Here is a 15923-nt window from a genome sequence, read left to right as displayed (position 1 = left end):
CTGACCTTTTTCCTTGTGTGGATATCAACTTGATTCAGATTGTATCAGGAGCAGATTGAAGTCCAGCACCAGTCTGATAGTTTCACATAACCGCAATACAATATTCTCCACTAATATTGGCACCCTTGGTAAATATGAGCAAAGAAGGCTGTAAAAAATTGTCTTTATTGTTTAAACTTTTGATCTTTTGTTTAAAAAAAAAATCTGACTCCAAGAGGCAGCTAACTTCTGCAATTCTCCAGCTGTGCTCCTTGGAGATTTTTTGGCCACTCGAACCATCCTCTTCAGTGTGTTCAGAAAATACAGACGAGAGCCCTCTTCCAGGTCGATTCATAACATTTCCAGTTCACTGGATCTTCTTAATTATTGCCCTGATGGTGGAAATGGGCATTTTCAATACTTGTGCTATTTTCTTATAGCCACTTTCCCATTTTGTGAAGCTCAACAACCTTTTGCCCCACATCGCAGCTATATTCCTTGGTCTTACCCATTGTTATGAATGACTAAGGGAATTTGGCCTGTGTGTTACCTCATATTTATACCCCTGTGAAAAAGGAAGTCATGGTTGAACAAGTTCCTCTTCCTAGTCACCCAGGTATACTAAAAAAGTAAAAGATCAATGTAAATTTACTTCAAATATATTTTTCTCATATGTATTCATGGGGTGCCAGTAATTGTTGCACACCTATATTTAACAAATATATATATATTTTTTGATAAACTTGTGTTTTGTTTGCAATTGTTTGATATCCATGAGAGCAGAGTATTTTTGTACATTTTTTAACAAAAGCTCAAAAGATTAAACAATAAAGACTATTTTTTCACAGCCTTCTATTCTCATATTTACCAAGGGTGCCGATATTAGTGGAGGGCACTGTATGTCACCACAATGTATGTATATGGGTGTAAATACACACACAAAAAAATTCCATTTGTGATCGTGGTCAGCTTATCCTTCAAACCTCGTTCTTATGTTACATCATATTATAATTGACAGTAAATGAAAAAAAATCTACTATTTACATATCTACTACTTTAGTCTGCATTTTTCAGGTTTAAAGGAAAGTGCTGGTGTTTAAAGACAGCGGCGGGCTAGATGCTAATGAAAACCCTGTCTCGAACACGCGAGATAAATCTGGCAACCTCAGACATGTAAACTACACGTAATTTAAAATGTTCGTAATTTTAGCATTCATATTCATATAAATAGAGAGCATGTCCATAACACAACTCTGAATAGGGGTAACCTTCCTCTACAAAAATACTGACACTTTCAGACCCAAGTTGCCAATCTGTATACATGCGCCGCTTGTTGTTTTGTATTAGTAAGAGTGCTGAATTAGAGGCTAAATGCAAGAATACTGTAGATTCTCTTTCTCTCTGCAAAGTTTTTTTTTCCTACAGATTTTCAGTCGACATTGAGAGCATCTGGTCCTGAACCCTTTCATCCTCCAAACACATGGGTCTGTCTGAATGACTGATTATCTGCCTGAGTCTCTAAAGGCACAGCTAAATCAGTCTAGCCTTGCTGGAGTCGAACAGCGAAAGGATGTGTGTATATCCGAGATCTAATGGTTCAGCCGGTACACTCGCTGGAAGTAATAGCTCTTCTCCATCAGATAATGAGGTAAATAATCCCAATCCAGAGCTACTGAATCTTGTCAAGTAACTGCTTTCCACTGCATAATGTTACCTGTGAAAGCAGGATGTTGTCAGGTAAACACTAGCACAATGGAAGCTCTAGGGATTCTGATTTACCTTTTACACTGTACTCAGTATTTGGTTTTATGTAACAAGACATAAAACTAACAAATTATAAAAAAAAAAGTCCCAGGTTCCCTGTTGTACGCAAAGGAAATAAATGGGAGTTCAATACAGTGTGGTAGAAAAGCCATTTAAGCTAGGTAATGTTTTTTTTGTGGGGGGTTTTCCTCCTTTTTTCAAAATGGCAGTAGTTTGACCAATCAATGGTCTTTCATTATTTCTAGCTTCACTCATATGTTCTTGTTCAATTCTCTGGATATCCTGTCAAGATGGAAGCATACAGGATCAGTCACCCATTGTTGATTATTTTCCTATAACAGCATGTCCTCTTATGTCATAGCAATTTACCAAGAATTACAATTTATTTATTTATTTAAAAAAACGGCATTTTGTTCGTTTGTAGATACATTTAATACTGTCTGCAAAAAAAGTTAATTCCTGTTATCACTTCAATTATAACAGCTAAAATGACTGCGCTGTTCTCTAGGTGGAAAGGATGGCTGTACTCTCTGCCGCTGTCGATCTGAGCAATACTAGTCGAATCACATCAGCGCTGAATCACACGGCACCAGCTCCATAGCGAACTGAAATGCTTCGAGTTGTTACACGTTTAATGTTATCGTTTCTGAATCATATCACTACAATACATGTATCATGGATACATGAATCATATCATCTGAAAGAAGGAAATTCACACCACTAATTTCAACAGGAAAACAGGATGTTTTTGTTATAACTACAGTTTCTGGGAGCATGTTTACATTACACCATACCAGGTAGAGAAGAAACACCAGTATGGTGGTTAATTGCCTTTATAATATTTTGTATATAATGACATCATCAGCAAACTAAAGTGAGTCTCTAATATGGAATTCTATTATATAGTACAGAAAAGTCTCTATGTTGACACTGGAGACACGGACATCCCCAAAATTCCAGGTTTACAGCTACAGTATGGATCATGTGACCTTATGCGGCTGTCATGCTGTCACTGGGAAATGTGCAAGAGCTTGTGTATAAACTTGGTGACCTTTTAAACTTGGGGTGCAGTATATTTTTCAGAACAAGGAGTATGTAAAAGACAAACACACACACACACACACACACACACACACACACACACACACAGGAGGCAAACATGCAGTGTATAGCAAATATATAATAAACCAACTACGGGGTTTATCAGTAAATCTGCAGTGCAGTGGATATCGCTGTTTTAATCAGCATGCGTGACGCAACACTGAGAATTTTCTAGAACAGATCCAGACACTTAACTGCTAGCAGTCAGTACAAAGTCCATTACAAGTCCAAAAACACCATCAATTCCTTCCTATATATCGGATGCTTATCTCCGAACATGTGCAGTGATACATTTCTCAGCTTGCAGCTAGGTTACACCGGAGTGCTCCAGTATGCTGTTGCGCACATACAGAAAGGCCACTGACTGTTAATGCTAGTGCATGCTAGTCACCGGACTGTTCAGGGGCTTGGGGAAAGTGCCTTACAGAATTGTTTTATTGTTTAATTGAGTATTTTGAGCACGGCACACACTTCTGTGCATTCTAACATCTCCATTAGCCCATCACGTTCATTTTAGTGGTCGCTGTTCAAGTTAGTGGCCTGTAGCTTACAGCCCACATACAGTACATTTCATAATGGCACAAAACACATTAAGACCCCATGTTGTACTGTAATGACTGTTATATAGTTCACATACATGACTTACAAACTGCTGTGTCCATGCTCAAGATAAAAATACGGCAACAGACGGAGGCAAAATAGTCATTATAGTACAATAGGGGTCTTATTCTGTTTTGCACCATTGTGTGTGTGTTAAAATGAACTACAGTATCACTCAAAAAATATGTCGTCTTCTTTTTACATAATATAAAGATCAGACGCGCCAATCAATATTAGGGCAGGTGTTCTGAACTCTCCGACATTAAACCTTTCTAGCAGTACACTGCCAGTGACTTTTCGAACATGCTCAATCAGCATAAACAAGTGAATTATTTTATCGCCGCGAGTCTGTTATAGGATTAGTCAGGACACTGTTGGGTTTCTGTGTGGAGAGTATCTTGACTCTGGATTTTATCTGCTGGTGTGCAGGGTGATGGGAAAGTGGAGGAGTGTGAGCCCCATGCTGGGCAAACAATTCACACCTCTACACAATAACATTGGTACAGAGATAAAACGGACAGTACAACTAAAGCTTTTTGGACAGTAAAACACTGTACAAAACTGCCCCAATAAGATTAGCCATTAAACTACCGTGGCACGTGACATCACAAATAAATTTGATGCTGAACATGGTACTCGTGGCGCTTGCAAGATGCACTGACAATAGACATCAATTAACTATTTTTATATGCCACGGATGCCATATAAAATGTTCAGCCCAAAATGGTCAAAAAAAATAAATAAATAAAAAATTCCGTTCAAAAAAATATGACCAAAAACATAATATTATGCTAATGGTAATGATTGTTGGACAGTAACGAAATGACTGTAAATAATAGACAGTACAAATACCGTTTGTTTGCTTTGATATCCTGCTTCGGTCTGTGCTCAGACATGTTCGAGCAGGTTGAGCAGCAGATGAACAATGAAAATGTTGGCCGTGTGCAACCATTTCGTGTTTTTTTTTTTGTGTGGACCATTTTCTACAGTCAACATTACGGTCAGAGATGCTATTATAGAAGATTAATTGACATCTTCTGACCTTTCAGAATCGAGAACTCAACAGCATCGTGCTATAAAGTGGTATATGTAACTGTTCTTTGTTAATTATAACCTGGCCTGCTGTATCATTCCTGTGTCTTGTATCAATATCGCAATATATCAATAAGTTCTCGTCATAGCAAACGCATCGTCCGTATTATGTATGTACTAGTTATGATTTCTAAAACAGACTGATGAACAATATTGACATTCCAGAGTCTTTCCACGGATAATGGACAGTATTTTGATATAATAGGAACGTTAATACACAGCTAAGTTGTTTACCTTTCCGCTAAAGCTCTTGCGGTTGTCAGACAGAGTCTCTGGGGCCATGAAAGCCGGTGTCCCTGCAGTGCTGGAGAGCAAGGCATCGTTACCCTCAAACTGGTTACTAACACCAAAATCGGCAATCTTCACATGGCCGTCATCTCCAAGCAACAGATTCGAGGGCTTGATGTCCCGGTGGACGATCTTCTGATAGTGCACTGACGAAGAGAGGAAAAGCAGAGAAAACAGACACTTATTAAAGATTTGTTTGTAATGCAATATGGGTGCAATTAGACATTTGCACACTCTAATGTAAATTAGAAATATTTTACATCACCGCAAAATAACATCGCAAAGCGTTACATAACGTGCTTAAGCCATATCATCTGCAGACGGTGCGTTTGAAAGGTCAATGGGGTCAACAACCCACTCACATGAGCACACATTAGAGCTGATTGGATAAGTCCTGTTTAAAGTGGGCAATCAAAAATAAGCTGAATGCAGATCAATCGCGTGTCCTTCAGCAAAATGTCACTTGTGTTGGGTGCTGATTTGGCAAAAGCTAAGTCCCATGAGATAAGAGGCAATTAGTCAGGAATTTCAGGAAGCAGCCTGAAACCTCTAGTTTGGTTATGCTAGCCTGTATTTAACAATATGATATAACTTGTTTAAGTTAGATGTTGATTTACTTCATACACTAGCTCTGATAGTAGTTCAAAGGCAAATCACAGGTTTATATCAGTGTGCACAACTGTAATTGTGAATATGGTGAAGTTTTCTGTGAGACGGTGTTTTTTTTTTTTTTTTTTTTTTTTTTTAAACAGTTTGATCGTCACAACACGTTTGTGGAAGTGTATCACGGTATGAACAAAGGAGATTTCTGAGGACCCCAGAGAAAGAGTTGATGATGCTCATCAAGCTGGAAATGGTTACAAAACTCCACATTGGTGGAGTTTGGACTCCACCAATCCACAGTCAGATAGACTGTGTACAAATGGAGGAAATTCAAGAGCATTGTTACTCTCCCCAGGAGTGGACAAGCCAGTAAAAAAAAGTGGAAAAAAAAGTTTTTTGGACGGATGAGACCAAAATAGAACTTCTTGGTTTAAATGAGAAGCGCTATGTTTGGAGAAAGGAAAATACTGCATTCCAGCATAAGAACCTAATCCCATCTGTGAAACATGCTGGCGGTAGCATCATGGTTTGGGACAGGATGGCCTGCCACCATTGATGGAACAATGAATTCTGAAGTATACCAGCAAATTCTAAAGGGAAATATCTGGACATCTGTTCATGAACTGAATCCCAAGAGAAAGCGGGCCATGCAGCAAAACAACAACCACAAGCACACAAGTCATTCTACCAAAGAATGGTTAAAGTTGTTAATGTTTTGTAATGGCCAAATCAAAGTCCTGACCTTAATCCAGGAGAAATGTTGTGGAAGGACCTGAAGCAAGCAGTTCATGTGAGGAAACCCACCAACATCCCAGAGCTGAAGATGTACTGAGGAATGGGCTAAACTTCCTCCAAGCCGATGTGCAGGACTGATCAACACTTACTGGAAACGCTTAGTTGCAGTTATTGCTGCGCAAGGGGGTCACACCAGATACTGGAAGCAAAGGTTCACATACTTTTGCCACTCACAGATATGTAACATTGGATTATCTTCCTCAATAAATAAATGAAAAGTATTATATAAAATTCTGCTGTATAAGATCTATATTTGAATTAGTAATTTCCTTTTTCCTTCGCTTCCAGGCTTCAGAGTAACTGTTGTACATTTTACATGAATAACTATTAGAAACCACCATTTTTCACAGTTTTTTTCTCTCCCCCCAAATGTGGCACTAGTAGCAGTAGTGATGCTGATGACACACAACTAACACCTTCACACCTACACGTGAAAAGAACTATTTCCTTCTGTGAGAGCTTTACAGTGGAAAAACGACTCCCCATGAAAACAGTAGGAGGACTGGGGCAATGACAATTGAAAACAGCATCAATATTGTGCCATGGAGCCACTGAACTGAACAGCTCCAAATTCTGAGTGGAAAATGTTTTCTGAAAGTATACACATTAAAAGACAACAAATATAAAAACGATAAAAAGGCAATCTAAGCACCGCTATCCCATCATGCAGCTTACAGACCATGGCTAAGTTGAAGAAAGCACACAGCGCTATTCATTCGCTGTACGTTCACTATATTCCCCGGGGTACCTAACACGGAGCTAATGAAAACAGAGAGACCGTATCGCCGCAGTGTTCGGGTTTGGTTAAGGCGGATCCCTCCAACAAGATCACACAGCTGCCCTAAACACACAGCAGCAATGAGAAATCACACATAGAGAGCTGGGGCGTGAGAGATGATGGAGTCATGTAACAGATATCGATCTCTTGCATAACATGGAAATGTAAAATGACACGGGAGGAGCAGGAGGAGGTTGAGCAGCAGGAGGTTGTATCAACATACAACGTGCACCTGTGGGAAAGGAGTACACACTTTTAAATACAATGTGCACAAAGAGTCATGGGCTTTCACAGCAGATAGCAGGCACAAGCAGCTGATCTCGGAGCAGAGAGTAATGAGAGCATTGTGCAATCCTGTCCGGGAGAAGCTTTAAACCTCCCGCAGAGAGGAGAGATGGGAAGAGCCGAGTAATTGAGTCAAACAGGCAGCATGTGGACATCTCAGAGTTTTTAGGTCATCATGATGCAGACGTGCTGAGAAACACAATAATGATGCAATGGAGCACATGCACGCTGGAGTAACCCTACAGAAACTCGCGGTCAGTCTCCATCAAGTACTAAGAGCATCACAGGATCCCAGGCGAAGATGGAAAGATAATGTGACAGTGTGTTTACATGGACAACAATAATCTGATATTAACCAGATTAAGACGACACTCTGATTAAGAAACTAGCATGTAAACAGCGATTTCTGATGACCTTAATCCGGCTAGAGTCATACTCGAAGTAAACACAAATGGAATTAAGACATGTGGAGTATTCCTGTTTCAGTCGCATTATCGAAGTGCATTATAGACATGTAAACACCTTAATCACACTATTAACATCGTGTGAGAGTTTTCACCGCATTGTGCGACAGGACACGCACACACAGCAGCGCTCAACTGTTTGACGGCAAACAAGAGAGCACGGCTGCGTCCCAAACCGCGTACTTACCTGCTATACAGTAGGAGAAATACATGTATCTCAGCTACTATATAGTAGGCAAGTACGTGGTTTGGGACGCAGCCCACGGCTTCAAGCAGTCGTCTATTTGCACTTACAGCATGACAAATAATTGACTGCACTTGAAGCTTACATGAAATGAAAAATGAAACACCCAAAACTGTATACGGTTCCATAACGAAGACGAGCTGTATGTCGATACGTGAAATTCTGGAGGGAACGTCGGGCGGCGACATTATGAGGTGTGCTGTTAATCGCTCTATATTCTATAACATGTAAAACGGGAACATGACAGGAGTATTCTAAAAGCGACACATGTAAACACCTTAATCACAATATTGTCTTATTCAGAATAAGGTCAATAATTAGATTACTGCCGTCCATGTAAACGTACTCACTGTCACTCAAATCCTTATTCTTGAGCATGTAGCTGCTATCACAAGCTATTGAGAACAAGACTACAACATTCAAATCTTCACATCACAAGTCAATGTGGATGGTTTCATTACAGAAACCAAAATCACACTAAAGTGACAAATGGCTAATCAGAAGCTTCTAAATTCATTACATCAATTTCTGGAAACTTCCAGACTGTTTGAGGAAATTAAATTTTTACCCACTGGAAATCTGAAATAGTGAATTAAAGCTAAAACAAATCTGTCTCGATTTGACCGTTTTTAAAATGACCTCTCATGTGAATAGGGTAGATGCCCTAACTGACTTGCCAAAAGAAATGTATGGTAACAAGAAATGTGTAGAGTTGTGAAACACTGAGATGAAATATCTTTAGCCAAGTGGTACAGATTGTAAAAGCATTCTTTATACAACTGCTACAAAATTAACTAAAGTGCATGTCCAGTCTGCAGTCCAGTTCATGTTGCGCATAATAATCAACTGTATACAATTCATACAATACTGTTGATAAACCGACTCCTTTGTAGATAATTTACTACAGTATAAAAAAATCTGAAGCGGCCGCTACGTATAATTAATTATACTTGGCAGCTCCTTCATTTTCAGTGACCAGTCACAGTCATGCCTTCCTGTTTTTTCTATTGGCTTACAGGTCAAAGTTCACCTATATAAGTCAGTGCAAAGCGAAAGCTGACTGGTGTCAGAAACAAATGCATCTTTCACAACCCATGTCCATTCACCTTCAATGAACTGGCTTTTATAATACTGAATTTTTTCATGTTTGATCAGGTGTAAAAGCAGAAAAGTGTGTTTTTTTTTTTTTTTTTTTTTTTTTTTAAAGTGTCTCCTGTATCATCATAGCAAATGGTCAAAAACTGTAAATGCTACGGATAAACTGTAGAAGTGGGCACCTCTGTACCTTTATCAATAGCCAGAAGCTGTTTACTCCACTTGCTGAGAATCATGCTGGTTCATGACAGTCTTCTGACTAATTAATAATGAATTAATGAATTCATTCATTTAGCTAAATACGGTGGATTCAGAAAGTATCCAGTCCCCTTAACTTGTTGCAAACTTTACTGTGTTGTGGATTTGATTTTGAATGGATGTAATTGCCATTTTTACCCATCAATCTCCACTTAACCACCCATAATGCGGAAGTGAACGCATGTTTTTAGAGATTTTCAAAAATTAATCAAAACCTGTTGCTCTGCCACTCCAAACTCTGGTCAGGTACATCCTGTCTGCTTTAATTATCCTTGAGATGTGTCTAGAATTCAATTGGAGTCCACCTCTTGCCGTTTGAATTGATTGGACATAGTTTGCAAAGGCACACAAAAGGGTCTATATGAGCCCGCCATTAACACTGCATCGTCAGTAAAAAAAAAAAAAAAAGGGCAAGCCATGAAGTCCAAAACTGTCTGTGGATTTCCACAATCAAATTGTGGCAAAGCATAGATCACGGCAAGGATCTAAAACAATTCCTAAGACTTTGAGTGTCCTCATGATCACAGTGGCCTCAATAATTGTGAAACGGAAAAAAGCTTGGCAGAATTTTGAAAAATCCTAGTGTCTGGCCAAATTGAACATCCTGAAAGAAGGGCCTTCCTTGGTCTGGTATGTGCGAACGAATCCAACAGTCACTCTAAAAGAGCTCCAAAAGTCCAGACGCAGAGATGGAAGAACCTGTTGGCTGGACAACCATCTCTGCAGCACTCCATAAATCAGGCCTTCATGGCAGAGCGGCAAGATGGAAGCCACTGTTGAGTAAAACGCATATGACAGCGTAAAGGACTCTGGCAACCACAAACAAAGATTATATGGTCTGATAAAAGAAAATTTGAACTCTTTGGGCAGAACAGCAAAAAACAGGCACTGCACATCAGCTGGCTAATACCATCCCTACGGTGAAACATGGCATCATATATGGGGTGTTTCTCAGCGGCAGGAACAGAGAGACTGGTAAAAAGTGAGGGACAGAATAATTCAGACAACTACATGAACATTCTTGAAGAAAACCCCTTCAGAGTGCAAGTAAACTCATCATACAGCCAAACCATAGAGGCTTTGGGGCAAGTCTCTGAATGTCCTTGAATGGCCCAGGCAAAGCCCAGACTTAAACCCCATCAAACACCAGTGGAGAGAACTAAAGTTCACAAACGCTCGCCATCCAATCTGACGGAGCTTGAGACGATCTGCCATTAACCATGGGATAAACTGCCTAAATCCATGTGTGTAAAGCTTGTAGAGACGTATCCAAGAAGACTTGCTGCCAAAAAGGCTTCTAAAAATGATTGAATAAAGGGTCTGTATTCTTCTGTTTAAAAAGATTAAGTGTTGACTGATGGGTAAAAATGTCACTTATATCCATTCAGATCAAATCCACAACACAGTAAAGTTTGCAACAAGTAAAGCGTTCTGAATACTTTCTGAATTCGTTGCAACTTAAACATGTCATATTAAGTAAGTATTAAATAATATGTCAAAAATAGTATGCCTAATAGGCAAGTATTGATTGTTATCACATTTTCAATCGTCCTGCTTTTCAATGTACCGACTTGGCCAAGCAGAAATAAATAAATAAATGTACAGTGGAACATTAAGTCCCCCCGCCCCCCAGCTTAAAATAGATAAATAAATAAATTTCCAATTTGCTTATGCCCAAGTTCAAATGAAAATGCCATTACTGCCTCTAGCAGATCAGAACTGTATGTCAGATCAAACTAATCCGCACTCACAGGAAAGCCATTTAGAAGTTGTCATATGGGCCTAGCAGAAGAAGAGAGAACTCACACTGCCTCAAATATGTGACTGATACTAACGTCATGTCTGTAGATCCTCTGCCTGTGAGTGTTACCAAACGAGGTATGAAAACGACTTCTATTCTCGACGTCAGTGACTCATGGCGATTCTTGGTGGAGAAGAGGTATTTATTTGTGATTTATTATCTTATTACTATAGGTACCGCTAACCCAAAGGTCAGTGATCACAGTTTTTCCTCAAACTCTTTCCTCATTAGTTAACATGGACACCTTGATGTACCATGACACCAAAACAACAATCATGGAAAAGCGTCTCACAACTATATTTCCCAGAGTACTTCACCTTTACATAAGGGACAATGACTAAAAGTGTCCATGGAAAAGTTATGGAAAGGCTAGTAAGCTAGTGACCTTTAAGGCTTTGTTTTTCTAACCCATATCTTCATAAAGCAAGCCCACCAAGATGCCTCCATAAAAAATATGTACGTATTCTTATTAGGATGGACACTGCATTTTAAACAGGCTAACATTTCATATTAAGAGTTTAAATCTGTATTTAGTTACGAGATTATTATTGAGTAGAAGCAAAGTTGTGTGGTGTAAACACACAAAACACATTCCGAGGGGAAACGTCGATGATCCTCCTCGTATAGCGAAACTCTCAGAGCTCCTTATTACGGACAGATCTGTGCACTGGGTGAGGTTTTTGATTAGTCTGTCTCTCACAGAAATTCCCAGATGATAACTCACAGTATTCGATGCCCAGGACAATATCTCTGAAGTAGAGACGGGCCTGCTCCTCAGTTAAAGGGTTGTCTGTAGGCACCTCCATCACCGGGCTGAAAAGAAAAAAGGTGAAAGATACAGTGAGAACTGCATGAATGAGGGTTTCAAGAGGTCTAAAGCCTGAAGAGTCTCATTACATGGAGAGGTTTAAAGGAGCCGTTTTAAATGTTAGAGCCCTCTGACTAGAGCCTGTGACTCAAATCGCAAAAAAAATAAAAACACCGACAAGCCTCTCATTTCCACTCCTCCATCCGACCCACTTGATTTAAACTAAACATGCCTCTTAATTTCAGATTAGCTTCATTCGGGAGGTGAGGCTGAATAAACAGAAGACTGAAATGAAGAAACTAGCTTGATTATATGACAACATGGACTCTTTCACAATCTTTCTAAAGTTTACATTTGTAAAATTATATGAAAATAGAAGAGAACACTGAAAGACCTGCTCTGGGCCGCGTAGGGAATATAATTTCAAATGTATTTACTTAATTTGATATGCATTGTAAATTATTTATTTAACAGGAACATGACTGGGAATGAGCATCCAACGTGGACCGAATAAAGGAAAAAAAATAAAAGGCAACCTTAAAAATTTCCCAAAAACATTTTTTTCCACCTTGTATCTGAATTATAAAAGATGATAAAACAAAGTGTTATATAAAAGTGACTCACAAATCCCACCCCACGTGCATCGCCATTCCTTTCATATCCTACAGCCCCATGCTGCCCAAAGGCCAAACTAATTCAGCTAGTTGTGGTGGTAACGGACCGTTTTGTAATTATATAAAGTTAAAAAAAAAAATTAAAGAAAAAAAAAAAAAAAAAAAAAAAAAAAAAAAAAAAAAACAAAGGAGAGAAAAAAATCTGTAATCTTGGCCTCTTTGTGGAAGAAAGATGCAGAAAATCGAGCAAGATTAAATAATATGCTTTCCCTTTCCCTGCAGCGTAGTGTAGCCGATAAGGCTGGGAAAGGTGGCTTTCAATTACAACAAAATGTCACATTTGAAAAAGAATAGACTTGTAGGGTAAACTGGGATACTGCTTGCCCTTTAAAGCCGCGACTTGGACAAAATTGCAGTTATAGTTCACATACTGCAAAATGGCGACGACATTTAAATGGCTTTAAAGTGGTTAAGCTTTCTATAATGTACTTAAGGGTAGTGTTTACATGGCTACATGACACCTACATACTGACATAAAGCTGCATAAATATTTATCCAGGCTTATTTGAATTGGCAAATGAGTTGATGGTTGAAGTCCATTTTAATGTCAGATTGACAGTAACAACATCCATGTGACACACAAGTGATATACCAAAGTTTTGCTGGAATAAGGTTGTGTTGGGATGCTTTCTGGATTGACGTTCATTAGAACGTTGTCACAAGTGACTTTGTAGCTTAGTGTATTTCTGGTATGTCGGAGTCACATGCACAATGGTGATGTGACACATCAAAGATCAAAACCAAACTTACACTAATTTAGGGTAACAGAAAATTTACATAAGACTGTCAATGCCAAATGTCTGGTGGTTACCGTAAAATCTTGAATATGCAGTACATGTGCACTCTAGTTTCTGATGAAGCATGCTTGGCCGTGCTGTTTGAAAGCGTCTGTGCTGTCCGGTGTAGGAAATCAAATGGCATTTTAATCACTTTCTAATTATAATTACCATAACATTTTTGTAAAGGATTAGATTCGTACAGAAGTCCAGAAAAACCACGTGTTATTTCTTTTTCTTCTTCTTGATAACAGCAATTGTTTAGTCGAGATCACAACTTTTGTGATCAAATTTTTCTCATGTGTCGAAATGCATTATTGGGCATGCATGCATCCATGCATCTATGCATTCATTCATCCATCCATCCATCCATCCATCCATCCATCTATGCATTCATTCATCCATCCATGCATCCATCCATCCATCTATGCATTCATTCATCCATCCATGCATCCATCCATCCATCCATCCATGCATTCATCCATCCATCCATGCATTCATTCATCCATCCATTCATCCATCCATATGTCTGTCAGTGCTAGACCATTTCCACATGAGTGTCAGTCACTATAGTGATGCTGAACGAATGCTCAGTTTCATTGCCAGTCCATTTGAGGGACTGGCATGTCTCCATTGTTAGTTTTTTAGTTAGTTATTTAGAAATATATATAAATGTTTATTGATCCCAGAGTGGTAATTTGGGAAAAACACAGTTGAGCACCACATAGTCACCTAAGCTCAGGACCAAACCTACAACCTCATGGTTGTAAGACGGTAAATCTACCACTGTACCAGCTGCTTTCTGTTAAGGTGCTTCCTGATGTATGCCCAGTAATGCATTTCAACATATGAGAAAAATAAGTCTAGGTATGAGAAAAATGTTTTACTTAACAGCTTTTATTATGAAGAGATCATGAGAAAAACAAGTCGTTATCTTGAGACCACTAAATAAATAAATACTTAACGCATGACCTTTCGGGACTTCCATAGATTTGACATGCTTTTTTTTTTTCCCAAATCCGATTTTTTTTTCTATTTTAGCCAAAAAAACATTTGACTATTTTCCGTAGAAGGTTTTCTGTGGTATCCCTAATAAATATAATGAACTGATGTTGACTACATATCTGTCTAAAGTCAAACATACAGCACCATCCCTTTTATATCTTTCAAGCTGGAAACTCGAGCTGAGATGAGAGCCTCGTGAAGTTTTTTTTTACTGATTTGAGATTAAAGGGGCGGGGCTTTCAGGGGTGTCAGTTAATATCGGGGAGTTCAAAACACCTGCGCAACTGTCAATCACTCCGGATTCTTATGTGCAAAATGTGTAAAGGTTGGAAAGGCCGTCAACGCCAAAAACCATCTAATAATAATAATAAAAAATGAGTGCTTCATAAATGCATTTGAATTGAGGGAGCAGAAAGGAAAAAAAAAAAGCGGGAGAATGACTAAGCTGAGTAATGACACATATGCCAGAGAGGACAGGCACAAATGGAGGGATGGAGAGATGGAAAGGGAAACACACCAAGACTTCAATTACGGGAGAGGAGAGGAGGCAGAGAGTACTCACCCTTTCTGCATTAGCTCAAACACTGCAGAGAGAGAGAGAGAGAGAGAGAGAGAGAGAGAGAGAGAGAGAGAGAGAGCATCAGCTAAACACTACACAAAGAACAAACATAACTGATTTTTTCCCACAGAAATCCTAAATCCCAATTCATTTTTCATACTGTGTATATTTTACTTAGGTGTCAGTAGTTCAATAGTTTGTTCAATGTTTGTAATTACAAGAGTGAGATATTTGGACTTGATATTTTTTCTGAAACATCTTATGGTCCTTGGTTCATGTGGTAGAGAGGGCTATCCACTAAAGGACAACAAAAGGTAGGCAGTTCGATTCCCGGCTCACATGACTCCACATGTCCCAAGTGTCCTTGGGCAAGACACTGAACCCCAAGTTGCTCCCGATGGCTCCCGATGCTCTTGCATGGCAGGTCTGCTACCACTGGTTGCGTTTTATTTACTAGCTGATTTAGTTCAAAGTGACTTCCAAACAAATAAATATAGAAAGTAGATTTTACGTGAGGAACAAAACGTGACATGATATGCTATTATAGGAAAATAATTAACTCTGGTATGGTGTGAAATTTCCCCAAAGTGTTTTATTCCTCGTACACCACAGCAATTTGCCAACATTTGCAATTTTTTTAATTTGTTATTAACGAACGTCATGATTTTTGAAAACTATTTATAGATATTAAATGGAATTCCCACATTACAGTACATTATATTATAGCAGCTATAAACAGTTGTTCCCTCACCAGCTTTTCATACTAACAAGAAACCAGAAAGCGCAAAGACCTCTGTCTTGTTGTATAAAACGTACTGACTGATACAGTGCAAAGCACTGACACTGGAGACTCCTTCCATCAATGTTAAATAAAAGTCTTCATAAAGAAGGTTTCACCATATCGACGAATATAGGTTTTCCGGTGTGTAATATTACATTATTTATAATATATTA

At 38.8% G+C, this 15923-nt stretch overlaps 1 protein-coding gene across 3 annotated transcripts in view; it reads right to left on the bottom strand.

Annotated features, from left to right (window-relative positions):
- camkk1a (calcium/calmodulin-dependent protein kinase kinase 1, alpha a) overlaps window positions 1-15923 on the bottom strand; it is a 109371-nt gene that overhangs the window by 20230 nt on the left and 73218 nt on the right. For all 3 annotated transcript variants that reach the window (XM_017460305.3, XM_017460304.3, XM_017460306.3), the window contains exons 8-10: window positions 14973-14994; window positions 11872-11960; window positions 4771-4970 (exon numbers count right to left, since the gene is read on the bottom strand). In XM_017460305.3, the coding sequence (XP_017315794.1) occupies window positions 4771-4970; window positions 11872-11960; window positions 14973-14994 (311 nt within the window). The remainder of the gene's footprint in view (window positions 1-4770; window positions 4971-11871; window positions 11961-14972; window positions 14995-15923) is intronic.

The sequence above is a fragment of the Ictalurus punctatus genome, chromosome 28 (assembly GCF_001660625.3).
Source record: "Ictalurus punctatus breed USDA103 chromosome 28, Coco_2.0, whole genome shotgun sequence".
Taxonomy (NCBI): Eukaryota; Metazoa; Chordata; class Actinopteri; order Siluriformes; family Ictaluridae; genus Ictalurus; species Ictalurus punctatus.
The sequence above is the reverse complement of the archived record's forward strand: the minus strand, read 5'-3'. Positions and strand labels throughout refer to the sequence as shown.